General features: G+C 38.3%; 1 protein-coding gene across 1 annotated transcript in view; it reads left to right on the top strand.

Annotated features, from left to right (window-relative positions):
• clstn2a (calsyntenin 2a) overlaps positions 1-22753 on the top strand; it is a 168904-nt gene that overhangs the window by 131050 nt on the left and 15101 nt on the right. The window contains exons 6-10 of the mRNA XM_044367344.1: positions 550-699; positions 3941-4126; positions 5179-5436; positions 6265-6386; positions 21806-21968. Of these exons, the coding sequence (XP_044223279.1) occupies positions 550-699; positions 3941-4126; positions 5179-5436; positions 6265-6386; positions 21806-21968 (879 nt within the window). The remainder of the gene's footprint in view (positions 1-549; positions 700-3940; positions 4127-5178; positions 5437-6264; positions 6387-21805; positions 21969-22753) is intronic.

Genomic DNA, 22753 nt, shown 5'->3' with positions numbered 1-22753 from the left:
TGACTCCTGGAAAAGTGGAGACACCATTCCTTTACAACCTGGATCATGGCCACGATTCTACAAATAGTTTATTTAAATTTGGCTTGAGTAGCAAATAGGAAAAAAAAACAGAGTGCACAATGAAGATTAATAGTTTAAGTTAATTAAACTTAATCAAGTGTTTTGGTCACAACAATTTAACAATCTGTTCCTGAGGCATGTTTGTGAAAATCCACAGGCCTGTAGCATCTCCTCAGTCTTACACTGTTACCCTGGTGACAGGTGAAGATAATCCATCATTGCAATTTTACATGAGTGTTTACAGAGAGGCTTTAATATTCAAATGCAATTCAAGGTTACTGGACCTTGACTTTTCAGTCAAAGACTTCAATAAGTACAAAGACTTATTTTATTCTCAAGAAGCTGTTTCTTTAATGCGAAGCCAGTTTCAATCATTGCTCAGTGGAAAGTTTTTCTCACATTATTATTGCCAAATAAGCATAACTGATTATTTTTCTCTATAGGTGAATAATAATAAATACATTTCTTCTCGATTTGTGTTTCCTTTAGGTAACATCAGAAACACAGAGCGACTGAGCTACGACAAGCAGCAGAGCTACAAGATTATGGTGACGGCCTTTGACTGCGGTCAGAAGAAAGCAAGGGAGGATGTAGCTGTGCATATTGATGTCAAGCCTGTCTGCAAACCTGGATGGCAAGGTCGGAGTTAAAGAAATAACCACTGAAATATTTTAAAAATGCCTAAATTTACCTTGCAATAATTGACAGTTTAATTGAATGTACTTACAGTAAATTTAAACTAATACCACTCAAATTGAAGCAAGCAGTTCAGTGCGGTTTTGAGCATATCCTTTCCCTCAAGGGAATTCAATCTCATTTAAGAATGAATGTCTCCAGAGGAATGAGGAATCAGAAGACCTGACAAAAACCTCCAGAGGACAAGTTGACTGGAGTGTGTGTGTTTTTTTCCCCCTTCAACATGCTAGCAGCTTGGCATTCGAGCCAGACCGTCTCCCCTGCTGCTTCACCTGTCAGCACTGACAGCATCTCAGGAGTCAAGCTCACACAGGAATGAAAGAGGAAGACAGAGAAAGATAAGAGGGGAGGGGGGAAGGAGGGAGGAAGAGATAAAGAAACAGACTGAATGAAGAGGCAACTCAAGGGAGAAAAGAGAGGAACAAAGTTACAGTGAGGGAGAAAGGTGATGGTTATTCCTAAAGTCTTAAAAAAAGACCCAGGTGAAGATAAGTGACCTGATCAGGCTATATCTCACCACGTACTGTTGAGTAAAACCACAATTCTCTGCAAAGCTGTGGTTTTATAATCTGAAAGATCATGTTTTTGAAACATCAGAGCTGGTAGTGCTGTTTTACCGTCCATGACCAGATGTCCTTAACAATTTATTTTATTTGCATTGTATTCTAAGTGTCCTTAATCTCTCATGCTTAAAACCATGTAGCAGAAAAGAAGCTTTATAGAGCTTGCATATAAAATAATATGTGAATTTGTGAATAGAAAAACAACATAATCTAACATGGAGAATTTTCTAAATATGTCTTTGAGTCATTCAGTTTCATGCAATACCCCTATAGGACTTAGTAATAAGGTGTAGCTTAGAGTTGGAAAGTAGCACTAGATGATACGTCAGCTCTTTTTTTACATATACATCTGAACACCGAGGAATGGCACTCACCAAACAAAGGTTGCATCCATTTTTTTACATTCTTTTGGCTATCAGTATCTTTGGATTATTAGCTATCAGTTATCTAAATTTAGAGAGGATCAGACTGTTGATTAGAGCAGTGTGGATGGTCCAAGTGTATAATATATGTTTTTAGCTACCCTAAAGATACTTGCTAATTCATATGCTGGATATCCCTCTCTATGTCTCCATGATTTAATATTGTGTTGTTTTTAGAGAAGATAATTTAGTTCAACAAAATCTCATTTGTGCCTTAATAAAGACGATGTTACAGACAAGATCCATTTGTACAAAGATAGCACATACTGAACATGATGTGGATGTGAGTTTAGGCTTTACAATTGCACACTCATTGAGAGAAATGTCATTGCGCATCACAGAAGAGGGGAAGAGAAAAAAGAGTCATGCAGTGTTGAGAAAGTGGTCTGAAATGGCGTTCAGCTTTATGTAAATGTCATCTTCATGTAAAGTTTTGAGGGCTAATTGATTTGATCACAACAGGCCTAAAGAAAGAAGGAATTAATTTAAGAATAGAAGGGACACATACATGGCATTTTTAATCCAAAACACACTGATTTACAGAACATAAAACAACTGACAACATATTACTAGCTGGATCTGGAAAGCTCTTGCTCTTAGATAAAAATACACAATCATTTTTGAGATCCAGATGGTATCACATGGTTATCGATTCTACACTTTTGACTCACAAAGAAACACTTACTATTATACCCTGCTAACATCTTCATCAATGTTTCATGATATGTTGCAATTAGGCTCATAAAAGAGCCCATACTACATAATCCTGTTGTAAAACCATTAACTAATGCTAGCTTAAAACCATGAATAGAACATCTATTCCTCTGTACACAAAACCTTATATGTCTGTGTGTGTAAAGGCCAGTATTGAAGAAGACTCCCTGGCATAAATGGAGGCTAAAAACGTATATCACCTCTCACTCCTCCGCACCTACATAATCACAGTCTGTTTCTCTCTTTGTGAATGTTTGTCTCAGGAGACATGATATTACATTCTGTAGGCTTGGCAAGAGCTGCCAGGTGTGCACTGACAGCACAGTACACATACACACACACACACACACACACACACACACACACACACACACACACACACACACACACACACACACACACACATGTTCACAGATGTATCTATACACAATGTGTTTGTGAATCTCCTCTCTACCAGGCCTGTCATGTTACCAGGCCATTTCCATCTCATTTTGACTTGACACAGGGCAAGGCTTCACTGAGCAAACTCTGAGCTCCAAAGTTGCCATTCTGTGTGGTTTCCTGTCATCTTTTCATGATCAACATACTCATTATGAAACCACATACAGTAGTCCTTATAATCGTATCTCCTACATTACTGTGGAATGGTCTAATAATGCTTTAAATTACAGTAATTTTAAAAGGTACAAGCACTCCATTACTACATAACATTTAAATTTTATCCTGCTTCAACAGATTTCTTTTTTAACAGAGGACACAAGTCTCATAGAACATCAGCTAAATATGAGTCAAACTGCAAACTTCTTCAAAAGTTGAACCTTAAAATTTGATAAACGATTACCAAATCCAGCTCCACACACAGCATCACAGAGAGGCAGCTTTAAATTGAAGTATTGTAATACAAAGTGAAAGGTTAGTGGTGAACCTGTAGCTTTTTTCAGAGAAGATGGATATCAAAAACTGTCTGACAACAGGACAGTTAGCGTTTCTCACCATCAAACAGATGCAACTGTTGTTGCTGGAATGAATACAAAGTGCTGAGTACAAGTGGGAAGGAAAAAAATAAATAGAAACAAGAGAGACCAGTAGAATAAAAGGATCTTATGGTAGGTCAGAAACAGACTATTTTGTTGTCACACAAAATGGAGATGATATTTAGATATATCAGTGTGTATGTCAAGTTAGAATACTACCCTGCAGATACGTCATTTAAGTAAAACGATCATGTCACATACAGTATAAATTACCATACTCTATACAGTACAAAAATGCAAAAAATACACAATATATTATTATGTTTTATGCAATGTGAAAAATTCATTCAGGTAACCTTTAAAGCAAAACAATTATCTACAAAACAAGTTAAATATTGTTAATTATGTGAAATCAGATTATCTGTAGTTGCAACAGATGAGACCTCTGAAATTCTGAAATAAACTACTTACTACGTATATAAACTATTACTAACTGATTTGACCCTTTAAGGTTGGAACAAGCGGGTGGATTATGAGCCAGGGACTGGGAGCAAGCAACTATTTCCCAAGATGCACTTGGAAACATGCGGTGGTCCCTTATCTGGTGTGAGGGCGATGGTAGAGCTGCAGACCAATCACATTGGGAAGGGCTGCGACCGGGAAACATACTCTGAAAAGTCTCTGCAAAAACTCTGTGGTGAGTAGAGAGAAATGAAGAGAGAGAATAGAAACTGGTAGCAGTAGAAGTGACGAATGCAATCCAGAGGATGAAAAAAAAGAAAACGATGGAATGAATGCCTTGTTGAAATAGTAAGCCGCTCCTTAGGAGCAGAGGGTAATAATGATGAGAGACAAGAAAAATTTTAATTTAAAGAAGAAATTACCTTTTGACGTCTCAACCTCTCCATTATATTAATGTGCCAATTTCCAGTGTGCCATTTTAATCCTGGAGACTATTCTGAATTTCATTTTTTGTTCTAAATTAAATTTCAAACTCCATTCCAAACTGTGACATGTGTTCATTATTGCTTCCCGTTTATACCCTGGAACATTGCTTTGCGCTATTATATATACAATATGTGAAACACTTGGTAAAACTATGTTAATAATAAATTTGATATTATCACTAACAGAGAGAGTTTTCCTGTTGAGAAACTAGAATTAGTTCCTTGCTGAGGAATAATGAAAGCCTTACATGTTTTTTTGTCGTGCATAATGATCATTTTAAACATTTTCTCTTTTTGATTTTCTTACACCACATCCTTATTTGAGCCTCTGTGATCAGATCACCTTGACCAGTCACAAATCTGAATTAAAATCTGTAGAAAAGCAATTAAAAATGAGATGTTGCATTATTCCACTGACAAGAGTAAGTTATTAATCATACTGTGTTTGTTTTCTATCAAAATGATTGATGAATGATTATGTGATATAAATGAAGGGGAGCTTCAGTACATCTTTAGAGACCACACAAAAGGTTTCCATGTACACAACAAGTTGTCCAGTAATATTACTACAGTTATATTGTCCATTAGTAAGCCCTGAACCTTATGTAGAGGTATGTTTGTTTAATCCAGAGTGCTGACATGCGCAAACAATATTAGGGTATAAACAGACGAATGCTAATGTATGGTATCCAGAAAGATGATATAGAAAAAAGAAGGTGTTTCTGGAGAAGCAGTTTTTCTCCAGGATTATTCTCTGTGCAGCTGTTTTGACAGTTTTGTATCTTCTGATTGGTTCATCCAGGTGCAGCATCAGGCAGCACCGATCTCCTTCCTGCCCCCAGCCCTTCAACAAACTGGACTGCGTGTTTGCTGACTGACAGTGGGCGAGACAGCGACCTCATCTACCAATTCGATGGACGCCAGGCTACCAATGTTCCAGATCACGTGGTGCCCCAGAACCTGACAGATCAGTTCACCATAGCAACATGGATGAAACATGGGCCCAGTCCAGGACTTAGAGCTGAGAAGGAAACCTTACTGTGTAGCTCTGACAAGACCGGTGAGGAAACGATTTCACACGTGCTGACAGCCTCTAACACGAAAAGTTAGAGGCTGAAAAATGAAAACTACTGATGCTTAGGGTCTTTTCTATTAAAGTTTAAACATTTTAGACTTTGATTTCCTACTGCCCATTGAATTAGAAATGCACTAAGATTACAGCATGATGAAAATCTTCTTCCAAAATAACAAGGGAACTAAGTCAAGTCTGAAGCCCACAATGGCTAATGCTCCTTGAAACTTTAAACCTTTTTCTTCACTGTATGTCTGAACTTGGCTGTACTGTGTAATTAAGCAAGCCATCTGCACATTGCACACTCTCACAGTGGTCTCACAAATGGCTTATTAGATTAGGAAATGTCTAGTCTGATCTTGTAATGCAAAACTGCAGAGCAGTTCATGTTAGACCATCACACTCTTCTAAACCATTTTTCCATTCACATTGTTTTGGCTAAAAGATGTGAATGGTGTCCGAGGGCTCAGTGTTGGGGCCATTTAAGCAAAGCTATGTACAAAAATTCCCACATTCCTCTGGCTGAGCCAGATAACATTAAGCGTTGGTAATAAAATTACTATCATATTAATTTTTATGGCATTTATCTCAATAGGAATGTGTAATTATCAAATAATTTCTAAACACATGGTCAAAATTTATACTCACATTAATCCCTCTAATATCTTCTCTAGTATTTAACAAAAAGGTCAGAAGCCATAGTCCTGTTGATTAATCTGTTAATCTTAATTCATTAATTAATCATAATGTATAATTATGTTTATTTATGTGCATGTGTTTGTGTGTGTGACCATGTATGTGTTCTTCCTGTTGCAGAGATGAATCGACACCATTACTCTTTGTATGTTCACAACTGCCGCCTGGTGTTCCTGCTCAGAAGAGATTTCACTCAGGTCGACACTTTCAGACCTGCCGAGTTCCACTGGAAACTGGAGCAGGTGAGGAGCGTGTATGTGTGTGTGTGTGTGTGTGTGTGTGTGTGTGTGTGTGTACATGTGTGAGCTCATCCGTCTCCTGTTTGAGTGCGAGCATAGATTCAGTGTGATTTTCCACAGTAGGTGAAGGGCTATCATTATTTGTGTAGTGAATGGAGAGGGTCTCCATTTTAATTACCTAAGGTCCTCCATCACTTTCTTCTGCTCACTGCAGGATATAAGAGGGTAGAAGATACTGTTATCCTGCACACTTACACACACATACACACACAAGCATAGACCCAAAGTGGAAAGCCTGTTTAGTTATGGGTAATAGCTTACCCAGAAGCAGATCTCTATTATTATCTGTCTGTCATGTCATGGAGAGTTGTATAAAGGACCAGTGTGTAAGATTTTGTGGGATCTAGCAGTGAGGTTTCAGTTTTCAACCAACTGAATATCCCTCCGCTCCTCCTGCCCTTCCAAGCGTGTAGGAGAACCTACGGTGGCCACAAAACTCATGAAAAACACTAAAGGACCTCTCTAGTGCCAGTTTTTGGTTTGTCCATTCTGGGCTACTGTAGATACATGGCGGTGCAACATGGTGGGCTCTGTGAAAGAGGACCCGCTCCCTCTGTAGATATAAAGGGCTCATTCTAAGGTAAAAAAACACAAGTCTCATTTTCAGGTGATTATACACTAATTAAAACATACGTATGAATATTATATTCCATTTCTGCCAATAGATCCCCCTAAATCTTACACACTGGTCCTTTAATTAATTTGCAGTGAAGCTTAGTGTGTCAGTCCAGCATAAAGCCTTTCAAAGAAAAAAAGTTGCAAACTATGAAGTTGCTTTAGCCAAAAAAGTGCATTAAACATGATTTAATGTTGCACAGTCATTTTCTACCTGGAATTATTGTGTAGATGTACACAGTGATATTATAAATAGTCCCTGAATTACTTCAAATATGATGCACGGAAGGCAGATGTTTCAGCTAAAGATAAAGAAAAAGACATATTTTTGTAACTTTTCAAGGCATTACATGCAGGGCAGAGGCATTGTTTGGATCCTAGCCCAGCCCAGAAATCTTTATATTCCACTCGATAATTGCACCATTTTCTCGTTATTTCACAATAAAATGAATATAAGATGTGAGACACTGTGCTCTAACCGACTGAAATCAAAATAAACAAAATTAGTGCAATCTGAGTTCTCATTCAATTTCGTTATTATTTTTATTTTCAGCAGCAGGAGTAAAACCCTGAGAAAAAGAGCCTTGACGTTGAGGATGCAGTCATATGGCAGATTGTATGTTTCCAGTGTTTTGTTCAATTTTGAAAATTGACCAACCCTGGTCTCATAGCTTCTGCTTCTACTGTGTGACAAGGGCTCCTTTTGAACTGTGACAAACTGTGTTAACTCTGTGTCTTATCTATCTATCTGATACTCTCCTCTTCTTCATCTCTCCAGTAGCTCTTTTGGTGTGTCATCTGTCTGTCGTATTCCTTATCTCTTCTGCTCTCTCCTCCTGTTCTCTTCTCCTCTCTCCTGTCCTGCTCATCAAAAAGATGCAATCACCAAAATCTTAATCAAATCTCTAATTTTTTTATTTTTTTCATAAACACATGTTATTTATGTGTCTTGCCAAAAAAAACCACTGAGCTAGATTAGCTAGCTGGCTAAGGAGCCCTCTTCTTCATCAGCCTGAGCTTGTCGATGGGGCTGCGGCACTCTCACGACTCATCTGCTGCTACAGAAACAGGCGATAACTCTCCTCTGGCCTCAACTGAGCCCCGTTGCCTTCATCCTTTTCTTTTTGAAAAAGCTTCTTATATCCATAACCTTCAAGTCTTGCTTTAGTGAATTAGCAAGTAGCTACCACCAACAATGAAAAACCATTGTGCTCTCTCTCTCTCTGTCTCTCTTGCTCACACAAAATGCACGTGTGCCAAGTAGTGTGAAGAACAGTAGATCTGCTGCTTGAATGACCCAAGGACCCAAAACGTACTTGTGTTTTTGATCAATACATTATTTTTGAGGGCTTTAATACATGATCGGAATGACAGATGAATAGACCTGGGGCCATTTTTTTATTATTCTTATTTTTGTAATATATATATATATATATATATAACGACACCTAACAACGCCACTGCAGTAGGGCTGGAAGTATATAGGTCTTGCTCAAGGAGTCCAAATTATTTAAATGATAAGCCAATGAACTATCTTGTAAGGGAATCTCCCATGCCTCCCCCTTCCACAGACTCTCCCCAGCTCACTAATAATGGATGATAGATGTATCTAATCGAATTCTTTACCCTTTGGGATACAGCATATATCCACCTCATACTGAAATTATCCAAAATACTTCATAATTATGGCAAGCTCTCAAGAGTTTTGCTCACTAAGCAGATTATAAGAGATTTGTATTTGGGTCTTTCTGTGTGTGTGCTCACTTACGCATGTGTGACCATGCATCAGCGTGTGCGTCTACTGCAAATGCAGTCATTTCTGTGTGCATGCAAACATGGGAGTGTGTTTTCTTGGTGCTATCTCTGGTGCCTGTGTGTAATTACCAAACAGAGAGTTGTTTGTTGTAGGTCACAGGTACAACAAAATGTATTTTTCTCATGTGTACCTTCCAACCAGATAGCTGTTTGTTCTAGGTCAGAGGTAGATTTAAAATTGTTTTTCTCAGCCCAGTGTTCTTCTCTCCTGAGGCCTAGAGAGGTATGTGTGACAAAGAGAAGGGCAGCCAAGTAGCCAACTGCTGAGTTTTCTTAGCAAACAACCTCAAGATAGTTCTATTTCAGTCTCCTTTCTTCACTGTCTCTTTTTATCTTTCTCTGTCTCTCATTCACTCCCACACACATGTACAGAACAGATAGCGGAGATCCCATTTGCTCCTTTAACTGGATCTTGTGAAGGACTATGGAGGAAGCATGCAGCGCAATCAAAGGGAATAGATGACAAGTTACTCACCAGTACAAATCACTTGTGCAGAGACTCTCATTAAACATAAATGGAAACCGGTCTGAAATGCTGGAGGTTAACAAGAAAGATGACATCATATGGGCACAAAAGGACAGAGTAAAGGTCTTTGTGATTCTCATATACTGTTATGTCGTCATTCAGTCATGTACAGTGCAGTTTATCCTTAACCTGCCTTATGTATGTTTTTTTGACAAAAGCCTGACCATTTTGTTCACTTAACTATTGGATTGAAATGCAGGTGGAAAGAACAGCAGATAAGTGAAATGTTGTTTCAGAGAATTTAAGTGTGGATTTCAACATGTCTTGCAGCTGGGTTGCATTACTGAAAAAAAGGCCAAAACAGACACTGGTGTCTCTACCTCTTTTTACAATTGATTTTTGCTCCTGTTATTGTTGAATCTCAGTGCAAAATGGTGAGTCTAGAAAGAAATCGATGTTCTTTGAGACTAAAGAACTGATGTGTGCCCTGAAGCAACACAGGGTGTTTTACGCCAAAGAGAGGTGAGCACAGTGCCTTTGAAAACAGCTGCAGCCCTCGATACATATAATATTCTATTTGGATTTTGTTGCAGATGACATAAGGTATAGTGGACTGGGCAAATTGAGTGCAGCATTTTCTTAAATCACTCTTTTATCTTGACTTGATGACTGCCAATGAATGGTTTCTCAATTGTAATCTATAAAATCAATTTAAATTTCAATAAATCTGGTAAATAAATCTGCTTTTATTGGCATATTAGCTTTTTATGGTTCATAAAAAAAACACCTGTAATTAAAAACATGTTTTGAGCAGTAGATATGAAATATTGATGATATATTTGTCAGTAAATCTACTTTTTGACATGACAACACACAGGTGTAATTAATAACATCAGGGCTGCACTGCATTTAGATGAGCCTTTTCCGGAGACCAGGTATTGGTGCATACTGGCTCACTTGAAAGGTACAGGGACACTTATTGGACCAGAGCTATTGTTAATATTATTACTTATACCTGTGCTTTACCTGCTATGACAAGTCAAAATATGAAGCAGGTCTAATTTTTAATCACAGATTAGATTAAGTGTTCACATTTGCCACCCTGTTATTCATTTTGTTTCATTCTATGTATTCATAAGAAAGAATAACATTATAAAACAGTCATTTTTATTACTGAAATGTTACAACAATACAAAGAGCCTACAGCCGTGCTAGCGGATCTGTGAGGCAGTACTTAGCTCAATGCTAACTAAAAATAGTAAAGCTCCATATAATATACAGTTGATTTATAGTACAGCACAGATCCATTGACTTCTGTTTTAAGACCATGTTGTTTAACAACAAACTCAAGCAAAACTCAAAAGTGGGTTCACAGCACTGCAGATACACAGTGCTAGATCATAATGTTATATCAGTTTAGCTCATGTAGTGGCACCTGCTAACAGGCCAAATCCAATTGTGAAGCCAAGGGAATGAAAGATTTTTACACATTTCTTTATTCCTCACTGTGTTTTTGATATATCTCATTCATTGTATCACTTATTATTTAAATAATATATTATTACATTTTGATCAGTAGGCCTATCTCAGAGAATAACTGAACCAAACAGAGGATGAATGAAGGACAGGAGTTGCTACAGTATAGTGGCGGATAATGAGCACAAGCTCAAAGAGCAGAAAGGACTGTTGAGAAAGGATTGTGGTGGAAATAAGGAAGGAGGAAGAAGGAGAAGAGGTGACTATGGGGTGTCACAGCTGTTTCTTACTGTCCTTGTTTCTCCAGCACTTAGAAAGGACAGTCAATGGCTTCCGCGGCAACTCCATTTAGCTCTATTGATTTTGCAATTCTCACCCCAAGAGAGGAGAGGCAGAGAGGGATGAAAGAAAGCTGGCAAAGAGAGAGAGAGTGCGAGAGAAAGAGGCTTCCATTTTCCATGTCGATCGAACACAGTGAAGGAATGTCACATCTGACAGAAGCCTTTACACACGCATCCTCAAGCACTAACTTATTTGTGAGTGTATATATGAACACAACCATACATATACACAGAGGATACTCATTTTCCTCCCTCTCTTTTAGACTTGGTAATGGACTAGAGGATGGATCGTTCCTCTCTATGCACATTATTCATTCTCCCTGAGTCCAGAAAGCCTATTCAGCTGTCCAAAAGGTATTCACTCACAGTCAAAAAGTCCCACACAAATAAAGATTCACTCCTCTACTGTCCTGTTAGCAAGAGATTGTTGAAATCTCTCAAACATGCAAACAAATTCAAGAATAGAGGATAAAGAAAAAGGTATTTTGTCTCTTTCTTGGCCTTTTTATCCCTAATATTCACATTTGAACAGCTCTAAGTTTGCCCAGCTTAGTAAGATAAGGAACAAGTGGGTGTGATGTGGCATTGATTCAAACCCTTACAAATTAGGTGTTATTTGCCCTCAGCAGGGCCCTTATAGATAGAGAAGGAACAAATCTATGCTAACAGAGGGGTGAGAGGTGAGATAAATGTACTGCATTTTTCACAGCTGAGGCCTGATATGTGGAAAAGATTAGTCGACAGCCAAAGATTTATTTGTGTTGGCAGCTGTTTCACGTAAGTCCAAGATAACTGTACAACTGACAGAGCGTGGTGGCAGATCACGTGTTGTGAATCATAGATAAACTCTTCAATTTCTTGAAATAGCTGCAGACCTCCTGCATTTATCATTTATGTTGGGGGTAGTACAAAATTATCTTCATTGCTTGTCTATACAGCATCTACTATTATATGTCTTATCTGCCTGTTATTACCAGGCTTGGTTGTGTCATGGCTTGTTCTCTGTGCTGTGGTGATTAGAAGCCTCTCTTTGTTTCTCAGGAGATTAATTGGATGGTGTTGGTGGTGTTGTGTGTGAGAGTCTGTATTGCTTCTCTTTGTGTTTGCAGCAGATATCAGGGCAGATTGAAGTGTCTATTCACAGAGTGATTTAGCTCCATCTTGAACATGAGAGCCGAACTGATAAATGTTTCAGTTCACTTTGTAATTCCCAATTTAATTCTTAATATGTATAGATTAAAGTACCTTTTCAAAATTTAAAGCAAAAAGCAGGAATGAGTGTGCATGAGGGATTTGTTTATTTACCACACAGGTGAAAAAAAGTGCAACGAGATCTTCTTTCTTGTTTTTTGTTTTTTTTGTAAAACAGTCCTTTCTGTGACTGCTTTATGTTGTGTGAAATCCGTAATTCGTTTCAGTCAGCATCATGTGTTTTCTGGCTTTGCTGCGTTGCTATTCCCTTTTCAGCGTTAATATTGTCAGCTATGAATCACTCTAATTTTGCAAGACTTCCTATTGCAAAGATTCAATATGCATCACGTTTTACTGAAGTATAAATAAGCATGAGCTGGCAATGATGAAACAGACATTTTTCTTTCATTTTCTGTGAGAACAAAACAGAAAAAAACAGAGCAATAGAGAAAATATTGAGCATTGCCTCTAGCGTATACATTTCAGTGTGTGTGTGTGTGTTTATTTTATTTCTAGCTTCTATTTTTCAAATGACCTCATTTGAGAGCTCAGCTGTACTTTGTCTCCTTTAGGCGCTTCCTTTGTTACTTCTATGTAGAGCTGCTGCATCTCGCTAAATGTAAATGTCTTTGCAGTGTGTTTGCGTGCTGAGACTACAGGGTGATGGATGTGACTGTGTGTATGTGCGAATGTGTGTGTGTTAGAGGTGGGGCCCTTAATGCGACTATTTGCTACTTATAGAGCACTCAGCATGTCTGCTGAGTGCTCTATAAGCACCACATAAGCCTTTAGTCAGCATACTAATGTATTGGCAGCTCGTTTCCATCTCCCTATTTTCTCTCCATCCCTCTGTCTCATTTCCTTTCCATTCTGCTCTAACACCTGACTTTACTTTAGGCAAAAAAGGCTCTTCCCAGTCAACCTAAAGGTGAAATTTAGATAATTCATTGTTATATGGCTACTTAAACCAAGTAAGAACAGAGAAGAAATTAGAGAAGAGACAGACAGACAGAGATTTAAAAATTCCTGCAGCAAAACATAATTTCAAAGCACACCTCTGATTTGAAGTGGCAGACATGTTTTGCATTGATCTTAGTTAATCTTAGGCCTCACATCTTTCTTTGCTTGGCTTTTTCAGTTGTATCACTGACATGAATCAGATCTTGTAGGTAGCTTCCCTTTATTGAAAACTTATGAAACTATTTTTCAGGTATCTACTTTCTTTCCAACTAGTAGGACACTTACTTACAGTGGTGGGTGTTACATGATTTGCTTAGGAGTGCACTACATCTTACATTTAGGTTTGTGCCCATCACAGTTAATCAGTGTCAGAGCTGCTTTTATACTACAAGAAAGGTTTTTACTCACATGCTGTTGAGTATTTTAGCAAACCCTTTCCTTTCTTTCTTTCTGTCACTCTTTCTTTTACCATTTTTTTCTTTCTTTCACTCCCTCTTGTTCTTCTCTACCACCACAGTGAAATATAATAGGCGGGCATCAATAATGCAGTGCCATAACAGTGGCAGAGTAGAGGAGAGGAGAGAAATGTGAACAGGAACAGAGGAGATGAAAGGGAAAAGAAGAGAGGTAAAAGTTAGGAGGGAGTGATGAGATGGAGGTGGGGATAGCTGAAGGATGGCAGCAGTTCAGACAAAGACACATGACACAGGACAGATGAGGGAAAGGGGGGAGTAGTGGTGCCTTAAGGCAAAGCTTCAGATTCACTGAAATTAATCTTGTGAGTGCTAAATTCATAAAAATGATAAAATACTTAATAGCTTTGGAGAGTATAATATCAAAATAATAAATTCATGCCCCAGTCAATGTCAATCATCGTACCAGTCATTATGCCCTTTACATCAGCAGGGAGCCTGAGAGTCTTGGCCAGTGGTTCAGTGGTTCAAAGCTGGCATCGCTGTCGGGTGCTGTTAGTCACAAAGAACAGATCATTATACTGTATATGATTAATATCCATTTTAGAAACTATCCCCCTCTCCCAAACCTCTTCAGTGCATCAAAATAAACTTGACCCTATTAAGAATATCCTTATTATTCAGTTCATGTCAGCAGATTTAAAATGCAACATTGATATCTGTGAATGAGTGGTTATATTTGGTTGGTCTTTTTTTCCCTAGCAAGCCAGACCAGTCTGGTTTATTACCTAATTCATATAATCTATGTTTGGCACACACAAAAAGATTTTGGACTCAGTGCCTCCTGTTAGTAGTTGGTCTAATGTTGATCAAATTGTTTTGCAGGGATCCTTTAAATTCAGCCTCCAGACTGTACAGTAATTTTTAGGTTCAACTGGCTGTTAAGAGCTTCCTTCTTTTGTGCCAATATATAAGACGTAATTGCTCCTCGTGAATATGCCTTGACAGATTTCTACAAGATAAACGGGCTTATCTCCGGTGTTTTATTCTCAGCAATAAAAACACTCCTATTGCATGGTAATATACTCAACAAAGGGAATCTGACTCAGTAAGGTTGGGTTTAGTCGGCAGTGTCTGCGGGCTGAATCTTTATAAGGAGGCAAGAGTATTACAGCATAGAGGAATCATCAGAAAGTGTCTGGATAACAATTGTACAATCCTTGATCCTGTCCAACATAGGCTAGGATCAAAGACTGTTAAAAGGAAGTAAACGGAAGAAACAAAAAGGAAGAGGGCAATGTAGCTAAGTCAACAAAAGAATTTAGGAAAAAAAAAATGTTTTATATGAAATGTCAGAGCATAAACATAAACAAAGTCAGACAGAAATTCATAGCAGTCCTTCCTATCTGTTATTGAGAACTGTGGATATAATTACTCTCACACCTTTGGCATTGTAGGATGAGTAAAACACCCTCCCTTGTCATCTTCTTGTTAATCCAAAAGCCCAGCATATTCGAGCAGGTGTTTTCACCTATTCCTGCTGATTAGACTTCTGTCTAGGTTTAGGGTGGGTGGAGCTATGCTGAGAATTACACAATGTTGCCAAACTCTGCGCACTAAAAAGAATAAGACTTTGTCACAGAAGGTATTTTGACATGTCTCACAGTAGGAAAAGCACAGGTAGAAATAATAATATGAATAATGACTGAATTCCCTTAAAACGCTTCAGTTTCAGGGTCCTGGCTAACTGTTACGAAACAGAAGGGAGACAACATTAATATTATTGGTAACATTAATTAGAGTAGGAGTAACTTCTCCTATTTTGACTCATTAAAAAAAATGTCTGCTGTGAAAAATCCAATGACAAGATGTAAGTTGTCTTGCCTTGAGAGGTGCAATAAAACTAAGATGTCAGTGATGGAGAGGTCAGTCAATCACAGGCTGTACACACCCACACAGTCTTGTGAAGAGATCTAATCAAACAAAATAATTGAAAGCACCTGTGTGGGTATATCATGGGTGTTAATATGGTTTGAAAGTCTGGAAGGTGGGTTTCTTAAAGAAAGGTCTGACATTTCCTGATGTTTGATAACATGGTTAATATACTCTTCACATTAAGTGGAATAATTTTAAGAAGACACATGAAAAGAAAAAAGCAATCACTTGTAAAACTCATTCTCTGTGCAAGTAATAGGAATTCAGAAGGGTCATCACATGGAAAAAAGTGTGTTCTGTGAATCCTGTCAGTCTTAAAATGTCTTTGCTTGGTCTCAAGATCCAGCATGTTTAAGAACTAGGACTTGAAAAACTTGACTTCTCACCTTCCCCCTGTACCTTTTTTTACATCCAATTTCTCACATGGTGACCCAGCATCTTCTGTTTTTGCTGTACTTACCTTGTTTAGTTGAAGTTCAAGTTTTTGTCCAAGTTGAGTGATCCTGCCTTGCTGGGAGGCCAAATGCTCTTCACCCTTTTGGCACTGTTGTAAATACAGCTATTCATTCTGTCAAGAGGGTTTTGTAGTTGGGTGAACGTCTGCTCCATTAGAAGGAACATCTCCAAAGTTTTCATCAGAGGAAATGCTGTTGCTGTTTTTCACACTTCTATTCAAGTGGGCCATTATTACATTTTCGGCTTCAAATGTGTTCACTTTAGAGTTTATCATGAATTACTATTTTTCCTTGTTTTGTCCACAAAAGTGGTTTCATTCATCGCAAAATGTAGCAATAATCAACTTTGGTAGTGGGAGATTAGCAAAAATGATCCTCTCACTGAGTGCTTGATGTGACCCCTTAGAAGACACGTAGGTGAAAAACATCACCCAAGTTTGAATGAAAGACCAAATTGCAGCAAAAGACATGTAGTTCAGAATTTATCCATATTGCAGCAGCATCTTCTTAGTCTCTTCCTTTGCCTCTGTTTGTTTCTATCCCCGTCTCATTGTCTCTCTTCCTTATGGGATCAGGTGATTGTGTTCTTCCTAAGCAGGCCTGTAACCTGCTTGGGGACCAGCTCATTACAGTGTTTCAGCATTCAGTGTCTTGTTACACTGTTGCAAAGGAGAAATACTTTCAAGCTCTAACGAACTAATGTGCCTTCAGACAAGCAAAGTGTACACAAACATGCCTCAGCAGCACAAAGAGCACTGCTGATGGTATCTACTAATGATCTGTGTGTGTGTGTGTGTGTGTATCTGCGCATTTGTAAGTGTGCCAGTATGATTTCTCAAGTCAGCAACATAAACAAATTGAGTAGTTATAGTAGTCACATATGTGCACATAAGTTATTGCACTACATGCCACGCAGTAAAGTTGATCTACAACAAGATGACTTATGGTCTTGCCAACAATGTTGTATAATTTGGTTCTGTTTTCATTCCTGCATTACTCGGTGAAATGAAAGTGCCCTGTAAGGATTTTCCAACAAATCTTCCAAATTAAACAACAAAATATGTTGTTGGTCTATGCCTTCCAGAACGACACATATGTACATGCATTTTCTGATCCGAAGCCACTATTTATTTTATACCGGCAGGTTAAAGTTTGGTTAAGTTTGGGCATAAAGTCGGTTAAATCATGGTTTGGGTTAAAATAAGGTTAGGGAACCTTCATTGTCATGGTGACAATAATATACCACTTGGTCTTGGTTAGAGAACAGCAGCATTCATGGTTGAAAGAAACAAGTGTTGACAGTAATTAGGTTATGGGAAACAAGCAGGGGAAAGTGTGAAAGTACAACGCTTTGTTGACACAACCATCAACCCACTGCAGAGTTTATTGCTATATAATAATGTCACCTTATATACTCCTTTGCTCCTGACTAACAAGAGTTATAATTCATACGGCTGCTAGAAGGTTTTGTCACTTGAACGTACAGTACCAGTCAAAAGTTTGGATACACCTTCCCAATCCCTTAAATGAGAAAGTGGGTCCAAATTTTTGACTGGTGCTGTACATCAATGTAGTTTTTGGAAATTTGCTGAAACAAGTGATGTTTTTTTGGAAGGACAATCTTGTATTTTTACAAATGCAGTCACCGTGCATGCATTTCTAAGCAAGCATATAGACATAGAGGACATTATCTGTTCATCCCCTCTATTTCTGCCACTCCGTGCTCCCACTCCATTAGTCATTACACTTAGACAGACGGAGAGGAAAAATAGGAGAGCACAAGATAAGAGAATAAGGGAGAAACAATCAGCTTCACTGTGTGAGAGAAATAATGCAACTCAGTTTGCCGCCTGAATTTCATGACAGTTTCATGTAGTTTTCCTGGAAGTGGAGCTTTGTAGTATTTTTGCCACTTGATGGTTAGGATTTCCATCTGATTCCTTTTAGCTCTTGCAGCATTAATTTATCCCTAAAAACTTTGCACTCATCCAAGGTCAAAAAAACAGAGCTGGAGTATGTGTGGTTCAAAAGGGGTTCCCACATCAAAATTTATCAAAACATTTTTTTAAATTTCTTTTTCAAGCCCTGGTGACAATGGGAAAAAATAGGATTAAAAGAGCATTCTGATAGATTTGTGTGTGAAACCTCTGTTTGAACTTGCCCCAAAAAGGTAATATGAGTACTACACCCCTATCACTACCATGGGTGTTTTGATTGAGGTCACAGACAGGAGTGGTAGCCAGCACCAGTATTCAGTGAGGGAGTCTGCTATTGTTAGTTCCACGGTGATGGAGTTAGAGAAGCTGGAGCAAAGTGGATGAACAAGGTTGGATGAATAGACTGAAAGAGGGGAAGTGAGAGGACGGTAATTGCAGCTGAAAATGTCAAGGAATATATTTTTCTCTCACTGTCAGACTAATTTTCTGTCATTGTTAGATTTTTGTTTGGTGTTGCTTTCATTAAAGGGATCATGTATTGTGCAGTTGTTGAACTATTCACTGTTCATGCTTGTATAAAAACAACATAATCACTGCTTTGGGAGGTGCAGTATAGCAGAGATGGTCATAATAATAGATAATTGTAGAGATATGTAACTTTGCACTCACCTCCACAGGCAGTCAGTGGCTAAATAGCAATTTATTCTGCTTGTCTAGTCAAGTACACATCAAAATCCTGAATGTGAGCTGATGAAACTAAAACACGCTGTCATTGTCATTAACATTTAATATAATATTTCAATCTATGTGCTGTTCATGAAGATGAAAAACAGATCAAATTATACTTTAACTTTATTTACATAGTTTATATTATTCTGCACTTATTATACAACGTATTTTTCTGCAGTTTGAACCAATTCATTATAAAAAAAAGATTTTTATAATGAATTATCACAGAAAAAGAAAAGAAAAAAAGAACAGTTTTGCTGAGTACCAAAGCATTGTAGCTACAACCAAATTAAACTGTCAGAGCTTGAAATGTGGGGTACAGATGTACATGATATTGTCACAAGAGGAAATGATCCATACAACAGCATAATAGGTAGGCAGAGACATCCCAGTATCTGCTGGGAGATGTGACACTGTGTGGGAAGAGTGTCCTGTGGGAATTTCTGTCTCTTCACACTCGTAAAAGGTGACAGTCTAGGCTCTAAATCGAACATCCCTGGAGATTCCTGGTTGCTCTAACACAGGTCTCAACCCCATTAGTTCATATCACAGCTTGAAATAAACTACTAGTGGTTGTAGAATGTCTGTGTGTGGCCACTGAACCTTAGAACGAAATCTAACCAAAGAAAATCTATCAGTATGCTGTGTGCTTTCCTGCTGTTTTTTCTCTGTGCATCTCAAATCAGCAGATTTGATCCCCCTTAGTGCAAATAAATTGTTTATTGTTAATTCAACCAAATCCTTCCCACCAGAATGATTACAGAAAAACAGATGCTATAGCCAGGACAGGAGGAACAATAACAAGGCTCCTAAAACCTTTGAAACTGTGTTTGCCAACGGTGCTGCAAAGGAAGTACACTTACAGTTTAGGTGATTTAAGTTGAGAGTATTTGCACACCTCCCTGTGATTCAGATAAATGACAGGCATTGTGACACCTTTATGTTATTTGTAACAGTTTAAAGCAAGCATTTTTTTCTATTTAGCCATTTTACAGCATATAACATCTGGAACATTTTGCAGAATATAACGTATAAATCTTAAATTCTTGCATTCATCCATTTTCTATATCTGTTAGTGCTGTTCAGGGTTGCAAGGGACAGGAGCCTATCCCTGCACGGTTCAGTACCAGTCAAAAGTTTGGACACGCCTACTCATTTAAGGGTTTTTCTTTATTTTTACTATTTTCTACATTTTAGAACAATACTGAACACATCAAAACTATAAAATAACACCTATGGGATCATGTAATAAACAAAACAGTAGTTAACAAGTCAAAATATCTTTCATATTTTAGATTCCTTGAAGTAGCCACCTTTTGCTCTGATGACAGTTTTTCACACTCTTGGCATTCTCTCAGCCGGCTTCATGAGGTCATCACCTGCAATGCTTTTCCGACAGTCTTGAAGGAATTCCCACATATGCTTAGCACTTGTTGGCTGCTTTTCCTTCACTATGCGTTCCAACTCATCCCACCCAAACAATCTTTATTGGATTTAGATCAGGTGAATGTTGAGGCCAGATCATCTGATGCAGCAATCCGTCAATCTCCTAACTGGTCAAATAACCCTTACATAAGCTGGAGGTGTGTTTTGAGTCATTGTCCTGTTGAAAAACAAATGATGTCCCACTAAGCACAAGCCAGATGGGATGACTTGTCGCTGCAGGATCTTGTGGTAGCCATGCTGGTTAAATGTGTCTTGAATTCTGAATAGATCGCCAACAGTGTCACGAACAAAGCACCCCAACACCATCACACACACACACACTTGACAAGGCACACCTGGTGATTGAAAACCATTCCAGGTAACTACCTCATGAAACTGGTTAAGATATTGCCAATAGTGTGCAAACAGTGGCTACGTTGAGGAATCTAAAATATGAAGGACATTAGTTTGTTTTTATTTACTACATAATTCCATATGTGTTATTTTATAGTTTTGATGTCTTCAGTGTTGTTCTACAATGTAGAAAATAGTAAAAATGAAGAAAACCCTTGAATGAGTAGGTGTGTCCAAACTTTTGACTGGTACTGTATATCCTGGGCATGTCAGCAGTTGATCACAGGGGCTAATGTCACATTCATGTCATACTGGAGTTACTATAATTACCAGTTTCTGACTCTTAAATAGCGCTCACATAAACACCCAACACCCTCACATCATAAGAATCTGTCTAACTCTATTTTACATCCCATATGACAGAAACCAGGCATAACACACAATCCTACTGACATTCACACCTGCAGGCAGGTTAGAATTTCCAGTTCACCTAATTCTGCATGTCTTTGAACTATGGGAGGAAACTCCACACAGAAAGGCCCCAGCTGGCCAGGTCAGTTTTATATTTTTTCTGTCTTACTAACAACCACATGGACTTACATGCAGAATATATCATAACATATTTGCAAATATGTAATGACATATTGCAGGTAGGAGGGAAGTGTGTGTTTGTGTTTGTTAGTGGAGTAGAGAGACAGGGGGTGATGAGAGATAGAAGGAGAGAGCAGGATGTGTCTTTACATGTTCTCCAAATAATCAAAGGATGTTTGCGATGGTTGATAAAAGTTTCATGGTGCACGGCTCCTCGGCAGCCGTGTTTGTCACTCATCATATGCCTCATCATATGAAGAGCTCATTAGACGGAAACCTCATTAGCTATCTGATGACAGGGAGCAAATGATCCAGAGATGACGAGAGGAATTTATCTCATCTCTTTCATTGAAGGTAGAAAGGCAGGGAATGTTCAAGGATGCTCTTACCGTTTCGGCTGCATGATTGGAGTAAACATCATCATCTTCATAACAGCATCCCTATAAACATAATCCTCCACGGAAAAATGCTCCTAACCTAAATAAGACCCCCGTAAAAAGGGTGTAGTTGCCAGAGTAATGTATTTTTAAAGCTGCCCTATTTTTGCGTGCCCAACCCGAGAATATTTTCTTATTTGAATACATAAAAAGTGGACACAGAGCAGAAAGAACTGTAGCTTAGTGGATGAGTCATGATGTCCTTTCTCTTCTCTTCTGCAGATCTGTGACAAGGAATGGCACTATTATGTGATCAACGTGGAATTTCCTGCAGTGACACTATTTGTGGATGGTGTGACCTATGAACCCTACCTGGTGACGGATGACTGGCCGATCCACGCCTCAAAGATTGATACGCAGCTGACTGTGGGCGCCTGCTGGCAAGGTCAGTGTGTGTGCGCCTGTCTGTCTAACAACATGTACTGTAGCTTTAGCATAATGCGGACATAAAAAAGAAGCTGAATTCAGACAGGAATAAGATGCGAGTGCTACAACGTTGTGTTGTTGGGACTGTTTAATATATTATAGCATAATTACAAGCTATAATATAACAGTTGTTTTACATGCAGCAGCCTGTTCAACTTGTAGTGTTTGTTCATTTGCTCCACATAAAACCATGAAATCAGGTATTTATAGGACTACTTTGACAAAAAGTAGCTCCACTCTGCAATACTCAACATGGCAAATAATTACTCAAAGCAAAAATGGAATTGAATTGCAATTAATGCATCATATTGTGTAATGATATGTAATGCAACAGTTTCATAGTAATATTTCGCCTCCAGGAGATCAATGCACAAATTGTAGGTGCATTGGTCCAAAAAAACAGCATTTTTTATATGCCAAAGGGAAAATGATGATGACATATGGCACAACATCGACATACTGCATCAACAGCAGCCAAATGATGTTGAAAATTACATTTGAAGCACAAATAAAGAAAGAAAGAGAGAAAGCAAGAAACTTATTGTTAAAATAAATTAAGAGATTAAGATTTATGCCCCGGGGCTGCAAGTATTCCTTCTTTGAAACAGGGAGGCACGAGCGGAGTGGGTATCAAGCAGGAAATTCTGCGTGTCAGTTCCAGCAGCAGGGAACAAGAGCGAGTAGTGATCGCATTGGGATGAATAAGAGCTCCCCTGCTGCCATGTTTATGACTTGAATAATTAT

The sequence above is a fragment of the Thunnus albacares genome, chromosome 12, assembly GCF_914725855.1.
Source record: "Thunnus albacares chromosome 12, fThuAlb1.1, whole genome shotgun sequence".
Classification (NCBI taxonomy): Eukaryota; Metazoa; Chordata; class Actinopteri; order Scombriformes; family Scombridae; genus Thunnus; species Thunnus albacares.
The sequence above is the reverse complement of the archived record's forward strand: the minus strand, read 5'-3'. Positions and strand labels throughout refer to the sequence as shown.